The sequence below is a fragment of the Salmo trutta genome, chromosome 26 (assembly GCF_901001165.1).
Source record: "Salmo trutta chromosome 26, fSalTru1.1, whole genome shotgun sequence".
Classification (NCBI taxonomy): Eukaryota; Metazoa; Chordata; class Actinopteri; order Salmoniformes; family Salmonidae; genus Salmo; species Salmo trutta.
In genome coordinates, this window is record NC_042982.1 from 23,559 (window position 1) to 46,609 (window position 23,051).

Sequence of the window (23,051 nt, forward strand, 5' to 3'; positions counted from 1 at the left end):
GATGGAGGGCACTGTGTTCTTGGGGACCATCAATGCTGCAAAAATGTTTTGGTACCCTTCCCCAGATCTGTGCCTCGACACAATTCTGTCTCGGCGCTCTACGGACAATTCCTTTGACCTCAGGCCTGTTTTTTTGCTGTTACATGCACTGTCAACTGTGGGACCTTATATAGGCAGGTGTGTCATGTTCAATCAATTGAATTTACCACAGGTGGACTCCAATCAAGTTGTAGACACATCTCAAGGATGATCAATGGAAACAGGATATACCTGAGCTCAATTTTGAGTCTCATAGCAAAGGGTCTGAATACTTATGTGAATAAGGTATTTCAGATTTTTTTGTTTTTGATAAATTAACAAAATTGACCAACAACATCTACAGAAGAGTGGATAACAGCGACTATAGCCATCTACCTGGTCCCGTGTGGCTCAGTTGGTAAAGCATGGTGTTTGCAATGCCAGGGTCGTGGGTTTGATTCCCACAGGGAACCAGTACAGAGAAAAAAAACAGTACAGAGAAAAAAATGTATGATGTGTATGAAATGTATGCATTCACTACTGTAAGTCGTGCTGGATAAGAGCGTCTGCTAAATGACTAAAATGTAAATGTACCTACACCATGAGGGGTGTAGGAGGCTTTATGTTGGTAGCAAGTAAACAAATGTCCTCTTCATTTGAATTCTAAGCAGGCAGTTCACATGGATGTCTAAAATATATTTAATCAATTTTAGAATAAGACTATAACGTATCAAAATGTGGAAAAAGTCAAGGGGTCTGAATACTTTGAACAACGAACACATAAGATGATACAAAAAGCAATGCAAACACAACTTACTAATATATTTTTTAGACATTTTCTAAAGTGTATTATTATTATTATTATTATTTAACCTTTTATTTTGACAGGGAAGTGAAACACATAGAGATAGAAAAAAGTGAGTGCGTATGTGGCGTGCTGATACAATGTTGTCAGATGCTGCTGTTGTGGTGCGATATGGTAATGTCACTGAACTTTCACACAGATAATGGGTGTATATTCACTGGAAACCAAACAGAAGCAAACCTGGGAGGGACTAACGTGAACTTGTCCAATAAGAAACGCTCGTTTTCGTTGCAAAACGTTTTTATTATGGTCTGTACAGTGTGTACTATACGACCCTGTTATGATCACATGCTCTATTCATCTGACATTTCATGAAAGGTTTACCGTGTATGATTAAGTGTAGGTAAACCCCAGTATACCTTAATGGTCTTTTAATAAGTGTTTTGTCGGCCAGAAGACAAAGAGACCGACAATACCAGCGATATATTCAAATACTGTCTGCGCCTTACCAGGAAGTAAGTTACAATTTTGGGGCAAAATCAACCAGCTATAAACCAAAACGTTATGTCTGTCATTTGAGATTGAATGTCAAGGTCAGTTTTTTTGTTTGCTCCGGTATGAAAGCTAGCTAACTATATTCTTTACATTTTGACTTTTGTTTTGTGTTTATTGCTCTGCTTTCTGACAGTCTTAAGTAGGAATGTAAGGCCTAATCTTAGCCTAGGAATCCGGTAGTGCATGGGCGCTAGATCTGCACTATCGTCTAAACACGATGTGCATTCCAGGTAATAAATACACTCATGTCCCCAGTGGACCGGCTCCTACATAAAGCATCCTCCATTCAGGCTGCAAAGGCATCGTTTTCCTCCTTATAGATGCACGTTGCAGAAATCGCGCAGCCATATCCTCGTTGCTAAAATTCAAATAGTTGACACTATATTTGCTTGTTTTGTCACATACTGAAATTAGTCAGAATCATTGCACTGTGTAAAAGTGAAATATATTTTTCATAACCAAAAGTATTGAATTTGAAGCTAGCGCACATACGGTTGTAGTAAAATGTATGCACTCACTACTGTAAGTCGCTCTGGATAAGAGCTTTTGCTAAATGTAAAATACAACAGATCTATCGTTTCTTAGACTTGGTTTAAATAATATTGACAGATCTATAACATGTGAATTTTGTCAGGTCAACCAAAAAGTTACATATTGTAGCAGATTTTGTGTATAATCAGAAAGTAACTATCATTCCTAGGCATTAGCCACTCTAGCATCATGGTGAAAATTGTGTTTTACAAAGAATGTATGCATATTTCCTTTATTTTTTTTCTTTCTGTCTTATCGCCATTAGAGTTAAGGAGGAAAATGCTGCTTTAGCTGAGGAGTATTTTTTCTCTCAATCTGATTGGATGGGCCTGGCAGTATTTAGTTTGCATATAACCTGCCCATTCCACTCCCTCATATCCTAATTTGTACCACCCATAAGTGAAAAGCCTACATGCCAAATATAGACTATATCATGTGTTCCCTAATGGATACAGAAAGAGCAGGAGTGCTGTGCTATCGGTTCAGACTACCTACCTACCTACCTACCTACCTACCTACCTACCTACCTACCTACCTACCTACCTACCTACCTACCTACCTACCTACCTATTTACAGGTTATGGAAAATGTGCTCTAAGAGTATTTTGTTGAGTAGGTTTCCTCAAGGAGAAATCCCCCATTGCTATATCAAAGATAATCAAACAAAAGCACTATTGTAAGTACTACAGTAATGTATACAGAAATACTATAGTGTATACTACAGTCTGCAAAAACACTACAGTAATACAACTGTATACTACAGACTGCAGGGAACTACAGTAATTACTAGTATATAATAAAAAAAAATACTAAAGTATTTATACTATAGTAAACTATAAATACCACAGTATGCTACAGTCATGTCCGCAATACTACAGTATTCACTGTAGTGTTTTTGAAGACTTTGGTCCTGTTAATACTAAAGTAAAGTCCCCCCAAAAAACTACAGTAAATATTATAGTATTTATTCCATAGACACAAAACAGACGCGTGCGCAACTATGGGGCAAAACAGACTGGGTTGGCTGACATGTAAACTATATTTCGTCTCCAATGTTTATTGAAAACATAAATACATTTGCACTATGAACACTTGTTTTTTCTCAAATACATCGTTGCATTTGTTGGTTAGCTAGCGAATTTTTGCCATATTAGAATACACGTGACATCAGTCAAAACACATCAAAACAAGACATGGTACACTACTAAAAGTATGTGGACACCTGCTTGTCAAACATTCCAAAATCATGGGCTTTAATATGGAGTTGGTCCCCCCCCCCTTTGCTGCTATAACAGCTTCCACTCTTCTGTGAAGGCTTTCCACTAGATGTTGGAACATTGCTGCGGGGACTTGCTTCCATTCAGTCACAAGCGCATTAGTGAGGTCGGGCACTGATGTTTGGCGATTCATCCCAAAGGTGTTTGATGGGGTTGAGGTCAGGGCTCTGTATAGGTCAGTCAAGTTCTTCCACACCGATCACGACAAACCATTTCTGTACGGACCTCGCTTTGTGCACGGGGGCATTGTCATGCTGAAACAGGAAAGGGCCTTCCCCAAACTGTTGCCACAAAGCTGGAAGCACAGAATCGTCTAGAATGTCATTGTATACTGTAGCGTTAATATTTCCCTTCACTGGAACGAAGGGGCCTTGCCCGAACCATGAAAAACAGCCGTAGACCATTATTCCTCCTCCACCAAACTTGACAGTTGCCACTGCATTCAGGCAGGTAGCGTTCTCCTGGCATCCGCCAAACCCAGATTTGTCCGTCGGACTGCCAGACGGTGAACCGTGATTCATCACTCTAGAGAACGCGTTTCCACTGCTCCAGAGTCCAATTGTGGTGAGCTTAACACCACTCCAGCCGACGCCTAGCATTGCGCATGGTGATCTTAGGCTTGTGTGCGGCTGCTTGGCCACGGAAACCCATTTCATGAAACTCCCGACGAACTGTTCTTGTGCTTTTGCCTCCAGAGGCAGTAAGGAACTCGGTAGTGAGTGTTGCAACCGAGGACAGATGATTTTCACGTGCTTCAGCGCTCGGCGGTCCTGTTCTGTAAGCTTGTGTGCTTGTGTGGTGTTTAAAAATCCCCATAAGAATGCAAAAAATGACAAATCTCTGTTTCACAATGGACAAAGAAAGTTGTATGGTTTTGTATTTAATTGTACGTGTGTGTGTGTCACTCCAGGCTGAGCTACCGCAGCTGAGTGAGGAGGATGCGTTACCGACAGAGGGGGGGGGGTCAGCTGGGCCTAATCCTCCTGGCCTTCCAGGTCTTCCAGGTGGGGGTGGAGAACATTCCCCCTGTGACGCTGGCTGTATTAGGCCTTAACGTCTACCTCTTTCTGGTGCCCAACTTACCCCTCCTCCAGGCCTGCATCAGCGTCCAGCAGGCCTACTGGCGGGGTGACTGGCGCCGCCTCGTGCTGTCGCCGCTGCACCACCTAGACGACTGGCACCTGTACTTCAACATGGCATCCTTCCTGTGGAAGGGCGTCAAGTTGGAGCCCCGGCTTGGCAGCAGCTTCTACGCCTGGCTTCTGGCTGTTTTCTCCCTGCTGACGGGCGTGATTTATCTGCTGCTGGAGATGGTGCTCTCGGAGATCACCCAGGACCCCTCTTACAGCATGCAGTGTGCAGTCGGCTTCTCAGGTACCAGCTAGCTATAGTGTCAGTGTGTTTGCTGTTATGCTGCTGAGGAAGATTTCTATCCATCCTCACAATAGTTTGGGTCATGGGAGTTTTTGGACCAGGAAAACCCCCAGGCTTAAACTTGAATGGGCCTCTGTTGGTCAATAAAAAGGTCCACTCTGTTTTTCAACTCTGAATTTTCTTCCTGAATTAAGAACTGAATTGACCTCAATCGTGCTGTGAGTGGCATGGTGAGACTGAACTGTCTGTCCTGTGTTGTAGGAGTGCTTTTCGCTCTGAAAGTGCTGAGTAACCACTACCACCCGGGAGGTGTCTCCTACGTGATGGGCGTCCCAGTGGCCAATCGCTACGCCAGCTGGGTTGAGCTGGTGCTGATTCATCTAACGTCACCGGGGTGAGTTCTTCTTTGTTGCAGGAGTAGTCAGATGCACAGTAAACACATGGTCTATGCCTACATACTTTTTCCCCAGCCCAGCTCTCACAAGTTTCCAATAAGAAATGCAAATTTTAGTTAGACATTTTTTTACTCTTGTGTGCCCGAATGAACATGACCCAAGGTTCATTGTAAGTTCACTAGACAGTCTCTTATCATCCGCAATGTGTCAAATAGTTCTAAATGAAAGCTTACAGACATAACTAGGTTTGATAATAAGGGAGAGTGGGGTAAGTTGAGCCTCCCTTGTTTCTAGGAAACCATACACAAAATGTGTAGTTTGACCAAATATTTACGAAGAGGTCATCGTTTCATGGAGTCTGTGAAGGAAGAAACCACATGGAGACAGTTATAAGCAAGTTAGGTCCAATAAATGTATTGTGTTAGAGGTTTCATTATTCTTGTATCTAACCCAAAGTACATAATTTAAAGATTGTTCTATACATCAGTTGGGGTCTCAAAAATCTTCAATATGAGGTCTTATACCTAGCATGAAATTGCATCCTTGTAGCTGTTATTTTATTTTATTTATTTATTTCACCTTTATTTAACCAGGTAGGCAAGTTGAGAACAAGTTCTCATTTGCAATTGCGACCTGGCCAAGATAAAGCGAAGCAGTTCGACACATACAACAACACAGAGTTACACATGGAGTAAAACAAACATACAGTCAATAATACAGTACAAAAATAAGTCTATATACAATGTGAGCAAATGAGGTGAGATAAGGGAGGTAAAGGCAAAAAAGGCCATGGTGGCAAAGTAAATACAATATAGCAAGTAAAACACTGGAATGGTAGATTTTTAGTGGAAGAAAGTGCAAAGTAGAAATAGAAATAATGGGGTGCAAAGGAGCAAAATAAATAAATACAGTAGGGGAAGCGATAGTTGTTTAGGCTAAATTATAGATGGGCTATGTACAGGTGCAGTGATCTGTGAGCTGCTCTGACAGCTGTTAGCTAATATAGTCAAAATGTTTGCCATGGGGCAAGTTGTGCCAATGGCAAGTTTAGCAAATTCATGTTTTTTCTTACCGGTTGTAATGCAAGGCATTATCGCTGAAATTTGAGATGACAAGAATCCCTGTTAAGCCTTTGTTAAAATATGCTTAAAATTATTAAAATACCAAAAAGTGATTGTGTTGAATTGTGTTTGAGAAATAAAGATAGACATGGTTTTCATTCAGTGCAGAAATGTGTAGGCGGCATAATTTACCTTGTCCCGCGGCTCAACTTACTCCGTACCCGGTAAATTGTGCCAAGAGAACACTTTTTTTTAGACAAGTTATGCAATGTTTACATTAATTCAGATTATTTCTAGGGAATCCACATGTCACGCTCAATCCACATTGGCCATGATTACAGACACCTGTGTGTCTTTTGACACTATATAAACGAGTCATCTCGCAGTGTTTGTGATCATACCCTGATGAAGACAGCTTGGCTGTCGAAACGTTGGATATAAAATCTTTGCATCTGAGCTCCTAGAGTGTGCGGCTCTCCCTTATTTTCAAGTTTTCTACTCCGCTAGCCAGCACCTCGCCTTAATAGGTGTGCGTTTCTTTTTCTTCTAGAATGCCTAATCCACATGTCACGTCCTGACCATAGAGAGCCTTTTTATACTCTATTTTGGTTAGGTCGGGGTGTGACTAGGGTGGGTAATCTAGGTTGTTTATTTCTATGTTGGCCTGGTATGGTTCCCAATCAGAGGCAGCTGTTTTTCGTTGTCTCTGATTGGGGATCATATTTAGGCAGCCATTTCCCCACTGTGTTTTGGTGGGATCTTGTTTATGTGTAGTTACCTGTGAGCACTTCATTTGCTTCACGTTTCATTTGTTCTTTATTGTTTTTGTGCGTTTCATTCAATAAACATGTGGAACCCATATCACACTGGGCTTTGGTCCGAATGTTATTACGACGATCGTGACACCACAACATCTTGAAATACAGTGCATTTGGAAAATATTCAGACCCCTTGACTTTTACCACATTTTGCTCCGTTACAGCCGGATTCTAAAATTGATAAAATCGTTTTTTCCACCTTCATCAATCTACACACTATACCCCATAATGACAAAGCAAAAACATGTTTTTAGACATTTTTGGAAATAAAAACAAAAAAACCGAACAGAAATATTACATTAGATAAGTATTCAGACACTTTACTCAGTACTTTGTTGAAGCACCTTTGGTAGTGATTACAGCCTTGAGTCTTTTTGGGTATTACGCTACAAGCTTGGCACACTTGTATTTGGGGAGTTTCTCCCTTGTATTTGGGAGTTTCTCCCATTCTTCTCTGCAGATCCTCTCAAGCTCTGTCAGATTGGACGGGGAGAGTCGCGCAGCTATTTTCAGGTCTCTCCAGAGATGTTCGATCGGGTTCAAGTCCGGGCTCTGGCTGAGCCACTCAAGGATATTCAGAGACTTGTCCCAAAGCCACACCTGCGTTGTCTTGGTTGTGTGCTTAGGATCATTGTCCTGTTGGAAGGTGAACCTTGCCCCAGTCTGAGGTCCAGAGCGCTCTTCATCAAGGTTCTCTCTGTACTTTGCTCTGTTCATCTTTCCCTCGATCCTGACTAGTCTCCCAGTCCCTCCCGCTGAAAAACATCCGCACAGCATGATGCTGCCACCACCATGCTTCACCATAGGGATGATGCCAGGTTTCCTCCAGACGTCTTGCTTGACATTCAGGCCAAAGAGTTCAATCTTGGTTTCATCAGACCAGAGAATCTTGTTTCTCATGGTCTGAGAGTCATTTAATTATGGAGTCGTGTGTGTGTGTTGTAGCCAGGTGGTAACTCATAACACATTCTTCTGTGCAGGACCTCTTTTGTGGGACACCTGGCAGGCATCCTGGTGGGGCTTCTCTACACCGCTGGTCCTCTGAAGATCATCATGAGAACAATTGCAGGTTTGTGTGTGTGTCTGTGGGCAATGTTTTCCTCTCACTAAAACATGCGCAACAAGCTAAAAAACCTGTGCAATGACGAGTTTGGTATTTTTGTCTCACCTGCATTTGTGTGTGCACGGATCCTGTACAACTTTGGACCTCTGTAGGTGGAGCATAAAATGCGATTTCCACAAAGTATATATTACCTTTTATGACTTTATCAAGAGGCTAAGATACAAGATTAAAATGGGGACAAATGTGACCGACCGGCTCATTTCGGTCTTATGTAGCAAAATTTGAAATGGTGTTTTTTTACAATGAATAAAAAAGTACAGAGAGCTAGAAAATGGTATATCATACACTACATTTGAGGAACAGAGGGAAAGTAATTCTGCTTGGAAAGTTGATAAATGTACAGTAGAGCTCTTCTTTGTCTACACCCATTCAGCATCGTTCACACCCTCTTAAGCCTTAGCCCCACCCATCTCTTTACAGATTCACATGTGAGGCCATGTGCTAAAGTCTAAAGGCTTGTTTATACTACATCTATCAACATGTCTGTAAGGTTGTCATTCATTATTACTGGAAAATAAACTCACAACAAGATCATTATTGGGCTCCTGAGTAGCACAGCGGTCTAAGGCACTGCATCTCAGTGCAAGAGGCGTCACTACAGTCCCTGGTTCGAATCCAGGCTGTATCACATCCAGCCGTGATTGGGAGTCCCATAGGGCGGCGCACAATTGGCCCAGCGTCATCTGGGTTTGGCTGTCATTGTAAATAAGAATTTGTTCTTAACTGACTTGCCTAGTTAAATACAAATATTTACAAGTTAATGGTGAGCTAATTACAGAAAATAGATTACGGTTGTGAGTGACAAATTAATAGCAGGATATTCTATCGGATAATTTTGGAACTTGGACACTATCTAGTCCCAACTCATAACGTTACTACCCTGCATGAATCTACAGTTCGCTAAACGCTAACCAACTAGCTAGGTTAAATAACTAGCAATGAAAATGGCTCTGAGATACGAATATTACAACATGTAACGTTAGCTAGTGAGCCAGCCAGCTAGGTAACAGTACGCTTTAACTTGCAATTAAAATAACTTTCTGACAAACATTGAAACATATATCTGAAAAAGCAGCTAGCTAGACTCTTACCCGTATACATGGATGAACACTTCTCCCTCTCTGTCACGGATGCCATGGTTGCCCTTAGTTTGAAGATGTAATCTGGAGACAGGTGTTTTATACAACATCCTTCTGTGTTCTCTTTTTGACTCCCACCGCATTTGCAATCCTACTCTGCTTCCACCGGGCATTCCACTGATTTCAAAACTCTGTCCTCCAGAAAGTAGAGAGCTGTCTTTCAAAAAAAATCTGTGTTAGAAAGAATTACCTACACATACTGAGCAGCTCATTACAGACAGAAGCGAGCTACATGGCAGACCAATCCGAACTCAGATCTCGGCATGTCCATCCCATCCATAATCTCAGCCAATCATGGCTACCGGGAAGGTTCCTATCTTTTTCCGTGGCTTAACCAACAAGGCTCGTAATTTAAAAACAATTCAAATTTACATATGGCATACACGTTTGTTATTAAGGCACATGTTCCAGAAGGCATTTCTGCCCCCAAAAATTTATAAAATGTTGATCAAATAAAAATGTAATGTTTACGGTCAAATGCCTCTCCTGTGAAGTAGTGACGTGCGACATATGCCTAGTTTCCTAAAACAACTCACAATTATCAGTGACAATCCATATGCCTATGAACGAGGATGTTGTTGTTGCTTAAAGGCCAACTTCTATATTTACCTAAAATAGCCTATATGTTGTAATGTATTCCTGTCTTTTTAGCTTTCACATGTAAGAATAAATATGAACGTCAATATACTTGAATATGAACATCAGTTTGAAATAAACACCATTAACACATTTTAAGTAATTTTCAGATCTACATTAATCTATTGATTATTTATTCACATATTCCACCCATTTACCCAGTAGTTATTGCTGTTTAGGTATTTGATAGACATGGGAATGAAGGTGTGCTTATACCTGTTCAGCTTACATGTAGGGGAACACTATAGCATCTGCCTGAGGGGAGGAGCTGATACTCCGAGTGGAGTACATGGGAGTGGTCTGAAATAATTTTCTGGGCTTGCCTGATAAAGGCTTGTTCAAAAATGGGCTGCAGGGACACATGCTGACTCACACCCATGACCTTCATGGCAGTTTGTGTCAAGCGGGCAATTTGAGATTTTAGTCAGACTGATTTCCAAATCAGACGATGATGCTACATTTTAGGATACTTTCTAAAGCATTGTAACAGTGTTGCTTCTATGCCTCTCCTTTCCCCAACCTGAGCTCCAACCAGGGACTCTTGGAACATCGACAACTGTCACCCACATAGCATTGTTACTCGTCACAGCTGCGGCCCTTGCGAAGCAAGTTTCAGAGCGGGTGACGTCAACGCTATCTAGCTAGCCATTTCACATCGGCTACAAAAGCATGGTTGAAAAAGTCGCCCTTAGTCTGTGTGTATGTTTTTGTCTTTCCAAACCACAGTGGTTTTGTCCTTCTTTAAACAAGACGACGACATGTATGTGGTGCTGGTTCTGAGCTGCACTGTTTTTCATAGAAATGTCAGGTTAAATGCATTTGGAAACAAAACAAATCATGTTATGTGTCCAACCACAGTATAATATTACAACATTACATGATTAGACAAAATAAATGATCAGGTGTCTCCTCTCCCAACAGGATTTGTGATGAATGGATACCATGCCAGACAAAATCCATATAATAACTCTTCAGGTATGTAGCTCCATGTACAGTTGAAGTCGGAAGTTTACATACACCTTACCCAAATACATTTAAACTCAGTTTTTCACAATTCCTGACATTTGCGTAGCCTTCCACAAGCTTCCCACAATAAGTTGTGTGAATTTTGGCCCATTCCTCCTGACAGAGCTGGTGTAACTGAGCCAGGTTTGTAGGCCTCCTAGCTCGCACACACTTTTTCAGTTCTGCCCACACATTTCTTATAGGATTGAGGTCAGGGCTTTGAGATGACCACTCCAATACCTTAACTTTGTTGTCCTTAAGCCATTTTGCCACAACTTTGGAAATATGCTTGAGATCATTGTCCATTTGGAAGACCCATTTGCAACCAAGCTTTAACTTCCTGACTGATGTCTTGAGATGTTGCTTCAATATATCCACATAATTTTCCATCCTCATGAAGCTATCTATTTTGTGAGGTACCAGTCCCTCCTGCAGCAAAGCACCCCCACAACATGATGCTGCCACCCCCATGCTTCACAGTTGGGATGGTGTTCTTCGGCTTGCAAGCCTCCCCCTTTTTCCTCCAAAGATAATGATGTTCATTATGGCCAAACAGTTCTATTTGTGTTTCATCAGACCAAAGGACATTTCTCCAGAAAGTACGATATTTGTCCCCATGTGAAGTTGCAAACCGTAGTCTGGCTTTTTAATGGCGGTTTTGGAGCAGTGGCTTCTTCCTTGCTGAGTGGCCTTTTAGGTTTTGTTGATATAGGACTCGTTTTACTGTGGATATAGATACTTGTGTACCTGTTTCATCCAGCATCTTCATAAGGTCCTTTGCTGTTGTTCTGGGATTGATTTGCACTTTTCGCACCAAAGTACGTTCATCTCTAGGAGACAGAACGCGCCTTCATCCTGAGCTGTATGATGGCTGTGTGGGCCCATGGTGTTTATACTTGCATACTATTGTTTGTACAGATGAACGTGGTACCTTCAGACGTTTGTAAATTGCTCCCAAGGATGAACCAGACTTGTGGAGGTCTACAATTTGTTTTCTGAGGTCTTGGCTGATTTCTTTTAATTTTCCCATGATGTCAAGCAAAGAGGCACTGAGTTTGAAGGTAGGCCTTGAAATACATCCACAGGTACACCTCCAATTGACTCAAATGATGTCAATTAGCCTATCAGAAGTTTCTAAAGCCATGACATCATTTTCTGGAATTTTCCAAGCTGTTTAAAGGCACAGTCAACTTAGTGTATGTAAACTTCTGACCCACTGGAATTGTGATACAGTGAATTATAAGTGAAATAATCTGTCTGTAAACAATTGTTGGAAAAATTACTTGTGTCATGCAAAAAGTAGATGTCCTAACCGACTTGCCAAAACTATAGTTTGTTAACAAGAAATTTGTGGAGTGGTTGAAAAACGAGTTTTAATGACTCCAACCTAAGTGTATGTAAACTTCCGACTTCAACTGTGTCTACTCATTTTGCACCTTGATTTATTGACGTCTCGCTTCCACAATGGGTAAAGAGTCTGAATTATTTTTGTTTGTGTGTGCAATATACACTGAACAAAAATATAAATGCAACATGTATGTCCCATATTTAATGAGCTGAAATTAAAGATACCAGAACATTTTCATAAGCACAAAAAGCATATTACTCTCAGATTTTGTGCACAAATTTGTTTACATCCCTGTTAGTGGGCATTTCTCCTTTACCAAGATATGCCACACCTGTCAGGTGGATGGATTATAAAACCTCAGGATCATTACACAGGTGCACCTTGTGTTGGGGACAATCTAAAACTTGCAATTTTGTCACACAAATCAAATCACATTTTTAGCAGATGTTATTGCAGGTGTAGTGAAATGCTTGTAAAAACGTATGAAACACAACAAAAACAAAATACTGCAAAGTTGCTTAGGACCTAGAAGCAGAGCTGCCATGTCTTTTGGCGCCATCTTGCACATCAACACAATGCCACAGATGTCTCAGGTTTTGAGATGCGTGCAATTGGCATGTTGACTGCAGGAATGTCCACCAGAGCTGTTGCCAGAGTGAATGTTCATTTCTCTACCATAATGAACGTCGTTTTAGAGAATTTGGAAGGACTTCCAACCGACCTCAACCACAGACCACATGTATGGCATTGTGTGGGCGAGCGGATTGCTGATGTCAACAATGTGAACAGAGTGCCCCATGGTGGCGGTGGGGTGATGGTATGGGAAGACATAAGCTATGGACAACAAACACAATAGCATTTTATCGATGGCTATTTGAATGCACAAAAATACAGTGACGAGATCCTGAGGCCCATTTTTTTAACGGTATCTGTAACCAACTGTATTCCCAGTCATGTGAAATCCATCAATTATGGCCTAATGATTTTATTTCAATTGACTGATTTCCTCATATGAACTGTAACACAGTAAAATCTATGAAATTGTTGCATGTTGCGTTTATATTTTTGTTCAGTGTAGTACCAAGCACTCTGAAAATGGTCTCATACTTTCCAAGAGCCTGATATATTTGGTAATCCTATTGTGTGTGTGGATGGGGGGGATTCTGTAGGATACAGTGGCAGTAGTGGAGGACCTCGTGCGCAGCCCCAGAATGGTCACCCTTACACTGGAGGTCTATCAGAAGATGAGCAGTACGAGGCAGCCATCAGAGCCAGTCTCAATGGCAGAGGTGAGACAACACAGGCCTGGGTTGTGTTCATTAAGCAGTAGGCAACAAACGGAAGAAGACGGGGACTACCTGGCCTTGTCGAATAAGAAACACACATTTTCATTCACCGTTGCAAACCATTAAAAAAAAATTATATTTCAGTTGCATACCTTAATCAAGATTCACGGAGGCCTTGAAAGTTTGAATAATAAAAAGCCTTAACCTTTCGAGTCCCACTGTCACGCCCTTTTAAACATCGTGGTTTGAGCTACAGACTTCTGGGTTGGATTCGTCCATTGAATTCATCTATTTATTTTGATACCATTAGTCTGTGTGATTCAATGGGGGCTGAGTTAGAGAGATGTTTGTGAGATAAGGGCGGATCCTGTAGGGGTCCGGGGGAGCAGTTCATCTCACAAACGCCTGTAGAGTCTGAATGGTTTCATTCAGACTCGCTCTTATCGCTCTTATTTCGCTCTTATCCAGAGTGACTTACAGTAGTGAATGCATACATTTCATTTCATGCATTTATTTTTTATTTTTTGTACTGGCCCCCTGTGGGAATCAAACCCACAACCCTGGCGTTGCACACACCATGCTGGCGTTGCAAACACCATGCTCTACCAACTGAGCCACAGGGAAGACCTGTTTCTTATGCTCTATGACGCTCAGCCACACAAGTCGTTAAAAGGTAAGGGGTTCTTCTACATAGAAGACCATAGGAAATCCCAGGACATATTGTCTATAATACTGTAATAAGCTCACATAGTTGCTGTCACAAACTCCACACAGTTGTCACTGACTAGATGGATATTCATTTCCCATTGAGCAAACATTTTCTGTACTTACACTTTTTTTTCTAAATCAGGTTTCTGCCTGGCAGAACTTATTTTTTGATTGACATTTGCAATTTTTTATGTCAAGTGGGTTTGTGTTGTACTTGTAGCCCTGGTTGTCCTGAATGTTTATACACTTCAATGTGAGGCTAAATATGAGGGAAGAGCAAGCGGATTAATGAAAGTAGTTCATTTCAGCTTGTTTTGATGTGGGAAGCCTGTGTACAATGGAGTTAATTGTGCTGGAAAATAGAGTTAATTGGAAGTGCTTGAATATGTTTTTTGATTTAAGATTTTTGAAGTCCTCCATTTAATCTAAATGTTGGGTCAAATAACTCCTCTATATGAGTGCCCACAGTCCAATCCAAGCCTACAGCCTCGTCACAACACCTGCATGTGTCAATCATTATAATTCAGAAAACAAATCTTGTTCTTATGTCCCTTAGGGGGCTCCACTCAGAGAAGACCAAACTCGTATGGTTTCAACATCCCAGGAGAACTGACAGCAGAGGAGATCAGGAGGCGGCGGCTCCAGAGGATTGACCACTTTGACTGACCAAGCTGGACTATTGGTTCATTGGAGGATAAAAATCTCTTTCCTCAAGGAATACTACACTGAAAAACTATAGTATTTTCTCAGTCCACTGTTGAAGGTAGAATCAGTGAAATTATGTTGCACAAGGCAGTACCTCAGATATTGCGATGAGCAAGATGCAAGACTTCGCTCTCACCCAGTCACACACAGTATCTGTGCACGGGTTCGCTTAACGCTCTTACAAAGTGGTAGCCAAGGGACCAGAACAGCAGAAGTTTAGCCTCGCGCTCCAACTCTCATAGCTGTTGGGGAGTGTATTTTCATTTGTCATTTTATAATAAAAAATATTTGATAACGTATAAATATTATGCAGTGATGTATCCAAATCGCATTTTATGAACCACACTGTCAGCCTGGTAGCACACAAATTATGCCAGATTTGACATGTTCACTTTGTAGTGTCAGATTTATTGAATGGGTGCCAATGACGCCGTTCTTGTGCTATCTATACCCCACGGTTGGTGTGCCATTGAGCTCTTACCGTATGTATTGGGCTACTATTTAATTATTTTCAACTATCAATTAAGATTTTAAGTCCTGTAGTATTTGAATGTAATAATAGGATTACCAAATATACTGTATCTGTCTCTTGGCAAATATGAAAAAGCAATTTTATAGATCTGGGAACTAAGTCTTCTATTTTGATACATTTTGCTCTAGAGGGAATCTGAGAATGAACTTGTAATTTAACATGAGTGTAATATGATGTATTTCTTAAAATAATCTTGTTTGTTAAACAATATATTCAGTACATTAAAGACTACACTTGATCTAGTATGAAGCTTATAATACTCCAATAACCATTTACAATTGGCATCAGGCCAGACAATCAGACATGACACTTGGAAATTAGATGCATTTATTTTACCTTTAAACAGTCCACATAATGCTTTTAAGACTACTGGTTGCTTAGAGGAATGTGTGTGTTAGTGAAAGGGTTATCCTATAAGGATTAAGTGTGCTGACAGAAATCGTACCAAATGTTTTAAGAAGAGGATTGTCTTGGGGATGGCTCAGCCTCTGTGTTTGCGTGTGTCAGTGATGTTGAGTTACCATGTTTAACCTCTGATATGCCTCTAACGTTACGGGAGTAGCCACACATTGAGAATGGGGAGGGGTTTGGAGAAGAACGCTTCCCCCCTTTCCAGAACCGAAGTCAGTCAGTCAACAACTCAGAGCCACTTCTGACAGACTGGTCATATACTGTCAGTGTTTTCTCATCTACATATGTACACCCACAACGCTCCCATTGGGACAGAGGGCCTCATTATGTTAATCACATGGAATGACTCAGGGGAAGCGGGTATATTCAGTAATGTGAAATGTTCCGAATGTTACAGATAGTAATAGAATGAATGGAGTTGAAACGACTCCCTATTCAATCTGGCAGACAATCACTTTTCTGTGACGTTACATCCTCCTGAGTGTGGCTTCCACTGCGAAGCTCTCTCTAGTCCAACAGTACAGAAAATGTGGTGAATTCTCTCAGCCCTGTTTATATGGGGCCTTTAACAATAGTTATGTTCTGTTGCCCTCTGACTTTGGTCATCTTTGGATACATTACAGTTAAAAGAAGACAATCGGGTGACCACAATATTCTCATTGACCAAAAAATTACCTTAGGGTCCAAATTGAACCAGACAGCAAGGGTATGTTTGCACTGAGAAATTGAGAATGTTGATGTATGGTAGGATGAAAAACTATCCCAAGACATGTTACCCTTTCTCATCACCATAACGATCATGAGATAAAACAATCTCACACTGCAAGAGTCTGGTGGGGTGGTGGTACAGGTTTTTGTTCCAGCCCAGCAGCAACACATCTGATTCAACTTGTCAAAGTCTTGATATGATTACTTGAATCAGGTGTGTTACTGCTTGACTTTAACAGAAATCCCCACACGGGGCATGATTGTCAATCTGTGAAATTATGATACCTGCAAGCATTCCTTAACACAGTTATGCGACACCATGCTTCTCGGTTTACCAACTTTTTTTCCTCTTGTCCACCGCCTACAAATACTTCCCGACATCGTGGCCTGAGTCCTAACATTTGACAACATAATATTCTTATTTTTTTGAGAAATACCATGCATTCACCATTTTTTCAAAAATAGCACCACAATGATTCCTACCTAAATAAATACTCTTGACATTTACAGTACAAATAAAGCAATCCTGTTCTTTCAACAGTGCAAACATATTTACATACAACAGACAATAATGTCAAGACGTACAGGGAAACATTTAAAGACTGAAATTTGCAACAGTCTTACACACTGTTATACACATTAATTTGAAGTGTAATGACTACTGAGTTTGTTTTTCTGTGTGTGTTAGAAAGGCTTAATTCCTTGTGTTAGTGTGGGTAGTGTGTTGAAGTCAAGACTAAAGAGGCTGAATTTTCAGACATGACGAAGTAGATCGGTGTAAGGCATCCTGCAGTGTGTAAGAAAAGTCCAGAGCTTTTCAAAATGGTGAAGTCATTTTAACGACTGGTGCCATTACCTCGACAACCAATGTTTGGGCCTTAAGTTATTTTACAGAATTCTTTTTAAAGACCAAGTGAAAGGAAGCCCAATTAAATGATGAGGAGGCCCAATAATGAGAGGACTGAAATGAACTGAAAGAACAGACACCTTGTTTCTCTAAATGTGTACAATCTAAACTAAAGCATTGTTAGCAAGTTATACAGTTTACAGATAATAATGTAGATACTATACTGCTTTTAGCACTATACAGTTCCAAACAACCGAAAATGAAATAAAACAATTAATTGGATAAAGTATCAATAGGTATTCAGGTATAAGAGAATGGGTCAGCTAAGTGAGTGAATTGCATGCTTGAGTTGAACACTGTAGGTGAGGGGTGGTACAGACTGGTGAGTGACAGGCACTAATAATAAAGATGGACAATAACAAGGTTGTGATAATGGACAGTGTTGCTGGACCAATATAAGTGTGCTGTCTACCAAGGGAAATAAAAGGGGATAACTTTGACATGTTGCAGTCTATAGCCTACAAAGGTGGTATTGTGCTAGTGTTTCAGATGATGTGGACATGATACCAAAGTACTAAAAAATATCAAAATAGAAGGACATTAAGATAATATACACTATCTTCTACATTTATAATTCAAATCAAATTGTATCTTAATGTCTGCTTAAGAATCTATATAACAGGACATACAACCATCTATCAACACTGTCAAAATAACAAAATTACTGATAGTCACATAGCCTACTGTAAGTAATAAACAAAAGCACCAGTGTCAGATCTGTGTCAAACAGTTTATCTGTATGTGATTCTTCAAGTGTTCCCCCTCATTTCTCCTTCAAGTGGATCAAACATGGGGTTGTAACAATGTTTACACATTATGCTTTGGTGAACAGTGCACAGACCTTTTTGGCTTGGATACATTTTAATGGGGTCTGTTAATAAAAAAGCAGTTTATTAACAGGTTGTCAGTATAACTCATTTGGTTATTACTTTTGGTTGTTAGATCCTTACGTTGGCTAGATTCTAATCAGATCCACACTAGCGGACACCGGCATAGAGATTGTTTTGGGGGTGTCGGAACTGAGTTAAAGCTGTCAAATCCACAAGCGGCTTCTTGCATTAGCTTATCGTGAACACTGCCATTTGATGCAATGAAACCAAATGTATAATCCAACAAATCCCATACAGTTGCGTTAGAAATTCATGCAGCCGTGTTAGTTCAAACACTTGAATGCGTGATGCACTATTGTCTACACCTCGACAGTGGTGTAAAAATACTTTAAAGTACTAAAGTAGTTTTTGGGGGTATCTGTACTTTACTATTGATATTTTTTGACTACTTTTACTTCACTACATTCCTTAAGAAAATATTGTTCTTTTTACTCCATACATTTTCCTTGACACCCAAAAGTACTTGTTACATTTTCAATGCTTAGCAGGACAGGAAAATAGTCATATTCACGTACTTATCAACCGAACATCCCTGGTCATCCCTACTGCCTCTGATCTGGTAGACACACTACACACATGCTTTGTTTGTAAATTATATCTGAGTGTTGGAGTGTGCCTCTGGCTTTCCGTTAAAAAAAAGAACAAAAAAAGTGGTGCCATCTGGTTTGCTTAATATAAGGAATTTGAAATGATTTATACTTTTACTTTTGATATATAAATATATTTTTAACCAAATACTTGTAGACTTTTACTCAAGTACAATTTTACTGGGTGACTTTTACTAGAGTCATTTTCTATTAAGGTATCTTTACTTTTACTCAAGTATGACAGTTGGGTACTTTTTCTACCACTGCACATCGATTAGATTGAGAGGTTAAATTCCCCCATCCAAATTAACTTTTGCATTTTGAGCTTCTAATGCGGCAGGGATAATAAGGAAGCAATTGGGTTGTGACACGAGCAGCTGCTCAGCTATTTGTCAGCTCATACTGCAGTTACACCTCCAACACCGGCAAAACATCCTCTATGTGGATGTCTACCAACACAGGTTAACACTTGATCTGATTGAATCAAGGCCTAATTAAACATAAGAAAACGGAACAGGGAGGGACGACATGGACTGCTCCAATCAAAAATGCTTATTTTGGCGTTCTACTTTAAAAAAAAATCTGTTGCGTGACCTAATAAACACAACTGTGGCTTTGGTGGATGACAAGAAAACGTCATAGGCTTTGGGAGGGTCCCAGCTTCCAAGAGTGTGAGGACCACTGTTGTACGTAAAAACATAGTAACAATTGCAAAATGAATTGCCTAATTGACATTCAAGTTTTCTGAATCGGAGTGTCTGATGAGCCACATTGATGCTTGAAGCCACTGTTTGTTTGTTGTTGACTTGGGAGTCTCAAGCGAAAGATAATCTGCCATTAGGTACTCAAACCTGGAAACATAATACACAAATTAAGAGCTTTCAGCCAAGTTATAGATTTCAGGAGGAAAAAAGTTACTAATCTAAAAAAAATAATTCAAAGGATAGTTGATCAAGTACTGTATGTTCATTGGTATGAACTTGCATAAAACAAGTTAACAGAGAGCATGTGACAATGTAAATATTATTCACAGACTTCCAGGTAAACAACCAGTGTAGTCACAGCCTCTCTGGTGACTAATGAGGTGTATCATTACTGCCTCTCAGGTAACCAATGAGTGTGCATTTTCAATGCACTCGTGGGATGTGGTGGGTCAGATTTTGGGGCCGGTGCTTGTGGGATGTGCCCGGACCCAGAAGGAAGGTGGGTGGGGTCACTCCTTCATACACACGCTGCACCGGCCTACGTTGAGGCGGTGTTGCCACTCCTCTTTGAGCGTGCCCTGTGAAGTTGAGGGGCTAAGCGTTCCATCTGAGCCCACCCGGGTCAACCAGAAGCTGTAGATGTTGGCGAAGTAGTGGCACGTACCCCGCGGGCCCTGGCATTCCACAAACGGCTGGGCACGGAAGTCCCTCAGGCAGCTTCCTGATGATGTCAGAGACTGGCCACCACCCTCATCGCCGGCCCCTGTGTGCTACAATACACACACGCGTTACAACTGTTATAACAAAACACTCACAGACAGGCACACACATGCAGACTCAAACACGCAGGCACATACATACAGTACTAGTCACATTTTGGAAACACCTACTCATTCAAGGGTTTTTCTTTATTTTTACTATTTTCTACTTAGTAAAATAATAGTGAAGATATCAAAACTATGAAACAACACATATGGAATCATGTAGTAACCAAAAAAGTGCTAAACAAATCAAAATATACTTTAGATTCTTCAAAGTAGCCACCCTTTGCCTTGACAGCTTTGCACACTCTTGGCATTCTCAACCAGCTTCATGAGGTAGTCACCTGGAATGCATTTCAATTAACATGTGTGCCTTGTTAAAAGTTCATTTCTGGAATTTCTTTCCTTCTTAATATGTTTGAGCCAATCAGTTGTGTTGTGACAATGTAGGGGTTACAGAAGCTAGCCCTATTTGGTAAAAGACCAAGTCCATATTATGGCAAGAACTCCTTAAAACGTCTTAACCTCTCTAGGGTAGGGGGAAGAATTTGCACGGCCGGATAAAAAACATGCCCGATTTAATCTGGTTATTACTACTGCCCAGAAACTAGAATATGCATATAATTGTTTGATTTGGATAGAAAACACCCTAAAGTTTCTAAAACTGTTTGAATGGTGTCTGTGAGTATAACAGAACTCATATGGCAGGCAAAAACCTGAGAAGATTCCTTACAGGAAGTGCCCTCTCTGACCATTTCTTGGCCCTCTATACTCTCTTTATTGAAATCTGAGGATCTCTGCTGTAACGTGACACTTCCTACGGCTCCCATAGGCTCTCAGAAGGCGGCAGAACGTTGAATGATGACTTTGCAGGCCATGGCTGAAAAACAGTAGCGCATTTGGTAAGTGGTCGATCAGAGAACAATGAGACTGGGGCGCGTGTGCACGAGAAGAGTCCATTTTAGATTTTTAGTCTTTGAACGAAAACAGGGTTTCCCGGTCGGAATATTATCGCTTTTTTACGAGAAAAATCGCATAAAAATTGATTTTAAACAGCGTTTGACATGCTTCGAAGTACGGTAATGGAATATTTAGAAATGTTTTGTCACGATACGCGCCGGCGCGTCACCCTTTGTTACCCTTCGGATAGTGTCTTGAACGCACGAACAAAACAGAGGATATTTGAACATAACTATGGATTATTTTGAACCAAACCAACATTTGTTATTGAAGTAGAAGTCCTGGGAGTGCATTCTGACGAAGAACAGCAAAGGTAATCCAATTTTTCTTATAGTAAATCTGAGTTTGGTGAGTGCCAAACTTGGTGGGTGTCAAAATAGCTAGCCCGTGATGGCGAGCTATCTACTCAGAATATTGTAAAATGTGCTTTTGCCGAAAAGCTATTTTAAAATCGGACATAGCGATTGCATAAAGGAGTTCTGTATCTATAATTCTTAAAATAATTGTTATGTTTTTTGTGAACGTTTATCGTGAGTAATTTAGTAAATTCACCGGAAGTTTGCGGTGGGTTTGCTAGTTCTGAACGTCACATGCTAATGTAAAAAGCTGTTTTTTGATATAAATATGAACTTGGTTGAACAAAACATGCATGTATTGTATAACATAATGTCCTAGGAGTGTCATCTGATGAAGATCATCAAAGGTTAGTGCTGCATTTAGCTGTGGTTTGGGTTTATGTGACATTATATGATAGCTTGAAAAATGGGTGTCTGATTATTTCTGGCTGGGTACTCTGCTGACATAATCTAATGTTTTGCTTTCGTTGTAAAGCCTTTTTGAAATCGGACAGTGTGGTTAGATTAACGAGAGTCTTGTCTTTAAAATGGTGTAAAATAGTCATATGTTTGAGAAATTGAAGTAATAGCATTTCTAAGGTATTTGAATATCGCGCCACGGGATTCCACTGGCTGTTGAGTAGGTGGGACGATTTCGTCCCACATACCCTAGAGAGGTTAAGGCTCTCACTATTTTCATGTCCAGATGTCAAGACTGTTGGAAAAGCATTCCAGGTGAATCTGCTTGAGAGAATGCCAAAGCTGTCATCAAGGCAAAGGGTGGCTACTCTGAAGAATCTAAAATATATTTTGATTTGTTTAACACTTTTTTGGTTACTACATGATTCCATAAGTGTTATTTCATAGTTTTGATGTCTTCACTACTATTCTACAATGTAGAAAATAGAAAAATAAAGAAAAACCCTTGAATGAGTAGGTGTGTCCAAACTTTTGACTGGTACTGTATACACCGACATGCAAAGACACACTCAGACACACACACACACACACATAAAATCCCTCACCATGAGGAAGGAGTATCCCACCCAGAGACTCCTCCAGTTGGGGGGACAGAAGGGATTGCTGTTGTCCTGGCTGTGAACTGCCACAGCAGGGGAAGGGGCCTCACACACCACGCAGCGGCTGATGTGTTGTTGGATGTCCTGGTCCGCCACGGGCATCATGGGCACTGCCGCTGTGGTGGACAGCCAGTAGGACTTGTCATTGCGGCTGGCGTAGTCACACGTGCCCATGTTGCAATAGGAGAAAGGCATGGTGCTGAAGAGACGCATACATGACCCGGCCTGACCTATTAGGAGGAAAAGACATGCTAGGTTACTGGTTACAATCATTCAAACACCACACACACACACACACACACACACACACACACACACACACACACACACACACACACACACACACACACACACACACACACACACACACACACACAGATGTACAGATGAGCA

General features: G+C 40.8%; 2 protein-coding genes across 6 annotated transcripts in view; one reads left to right on the top strand and one right to left on the bottom strand.

The window, feature by feature from the left end:
* The first annotated feature begins 1,131 nt into the window (after positions 1-1,131).
* Positions 1,132-15,561, top strand: rhbdd1 (rhomboid domain containing 1). The gene is made up of 7 exons (XM_029714258.1): positions 1,132-1,338; positions 4,097-4,560; positions 4,822-4,954; positions 7,815-7,903; positions 10,654-10,707; positions 13,255-13,374; positions 14,636-15,561. The coding sequence occupies exons 2-7, from the start codon at positions 4,125-4,127 to the stop codon at positions 14,743-14,745; spliced, it is 942 nt and encodes a 313-aa protein (XP_029570118.1). The 5' UTR covers positions 1,132-1,338; positions 4,097-4,124; the 3' UTR covers positions 14,746-15,561.
* A 3,446-nt stretch (positions 15,562-19,007) lies between these two features.
* Positions 19,008-23,051, bottom strand: part of col4a4 (collagen, type IV, alpha 4) — a 192,101-nt gene continuing 188,057 nt past the window's right edge. For all 5 annotated transcript variants that reach the window (XM_029714261.1, XM_029714260.1, XM_029714262.1 and 2 more), the window contains 2 exons: positions 22,605-22,888; positions 19,008-20,293 (listed from right to left, as the gene is read on the bottom strand). In XM_029714261.1, coding sequence (XP_029570121.1) covers positions 20,033-20,293; positions 22,605-22,888 — 545 coding nt within the window. In that variant the 3' untranslated portion in view covers positions 19,008-20,032. The remainder of the gene's footprint in view (positions 20,294-22,604; positions 22,889-23,051) is intronic.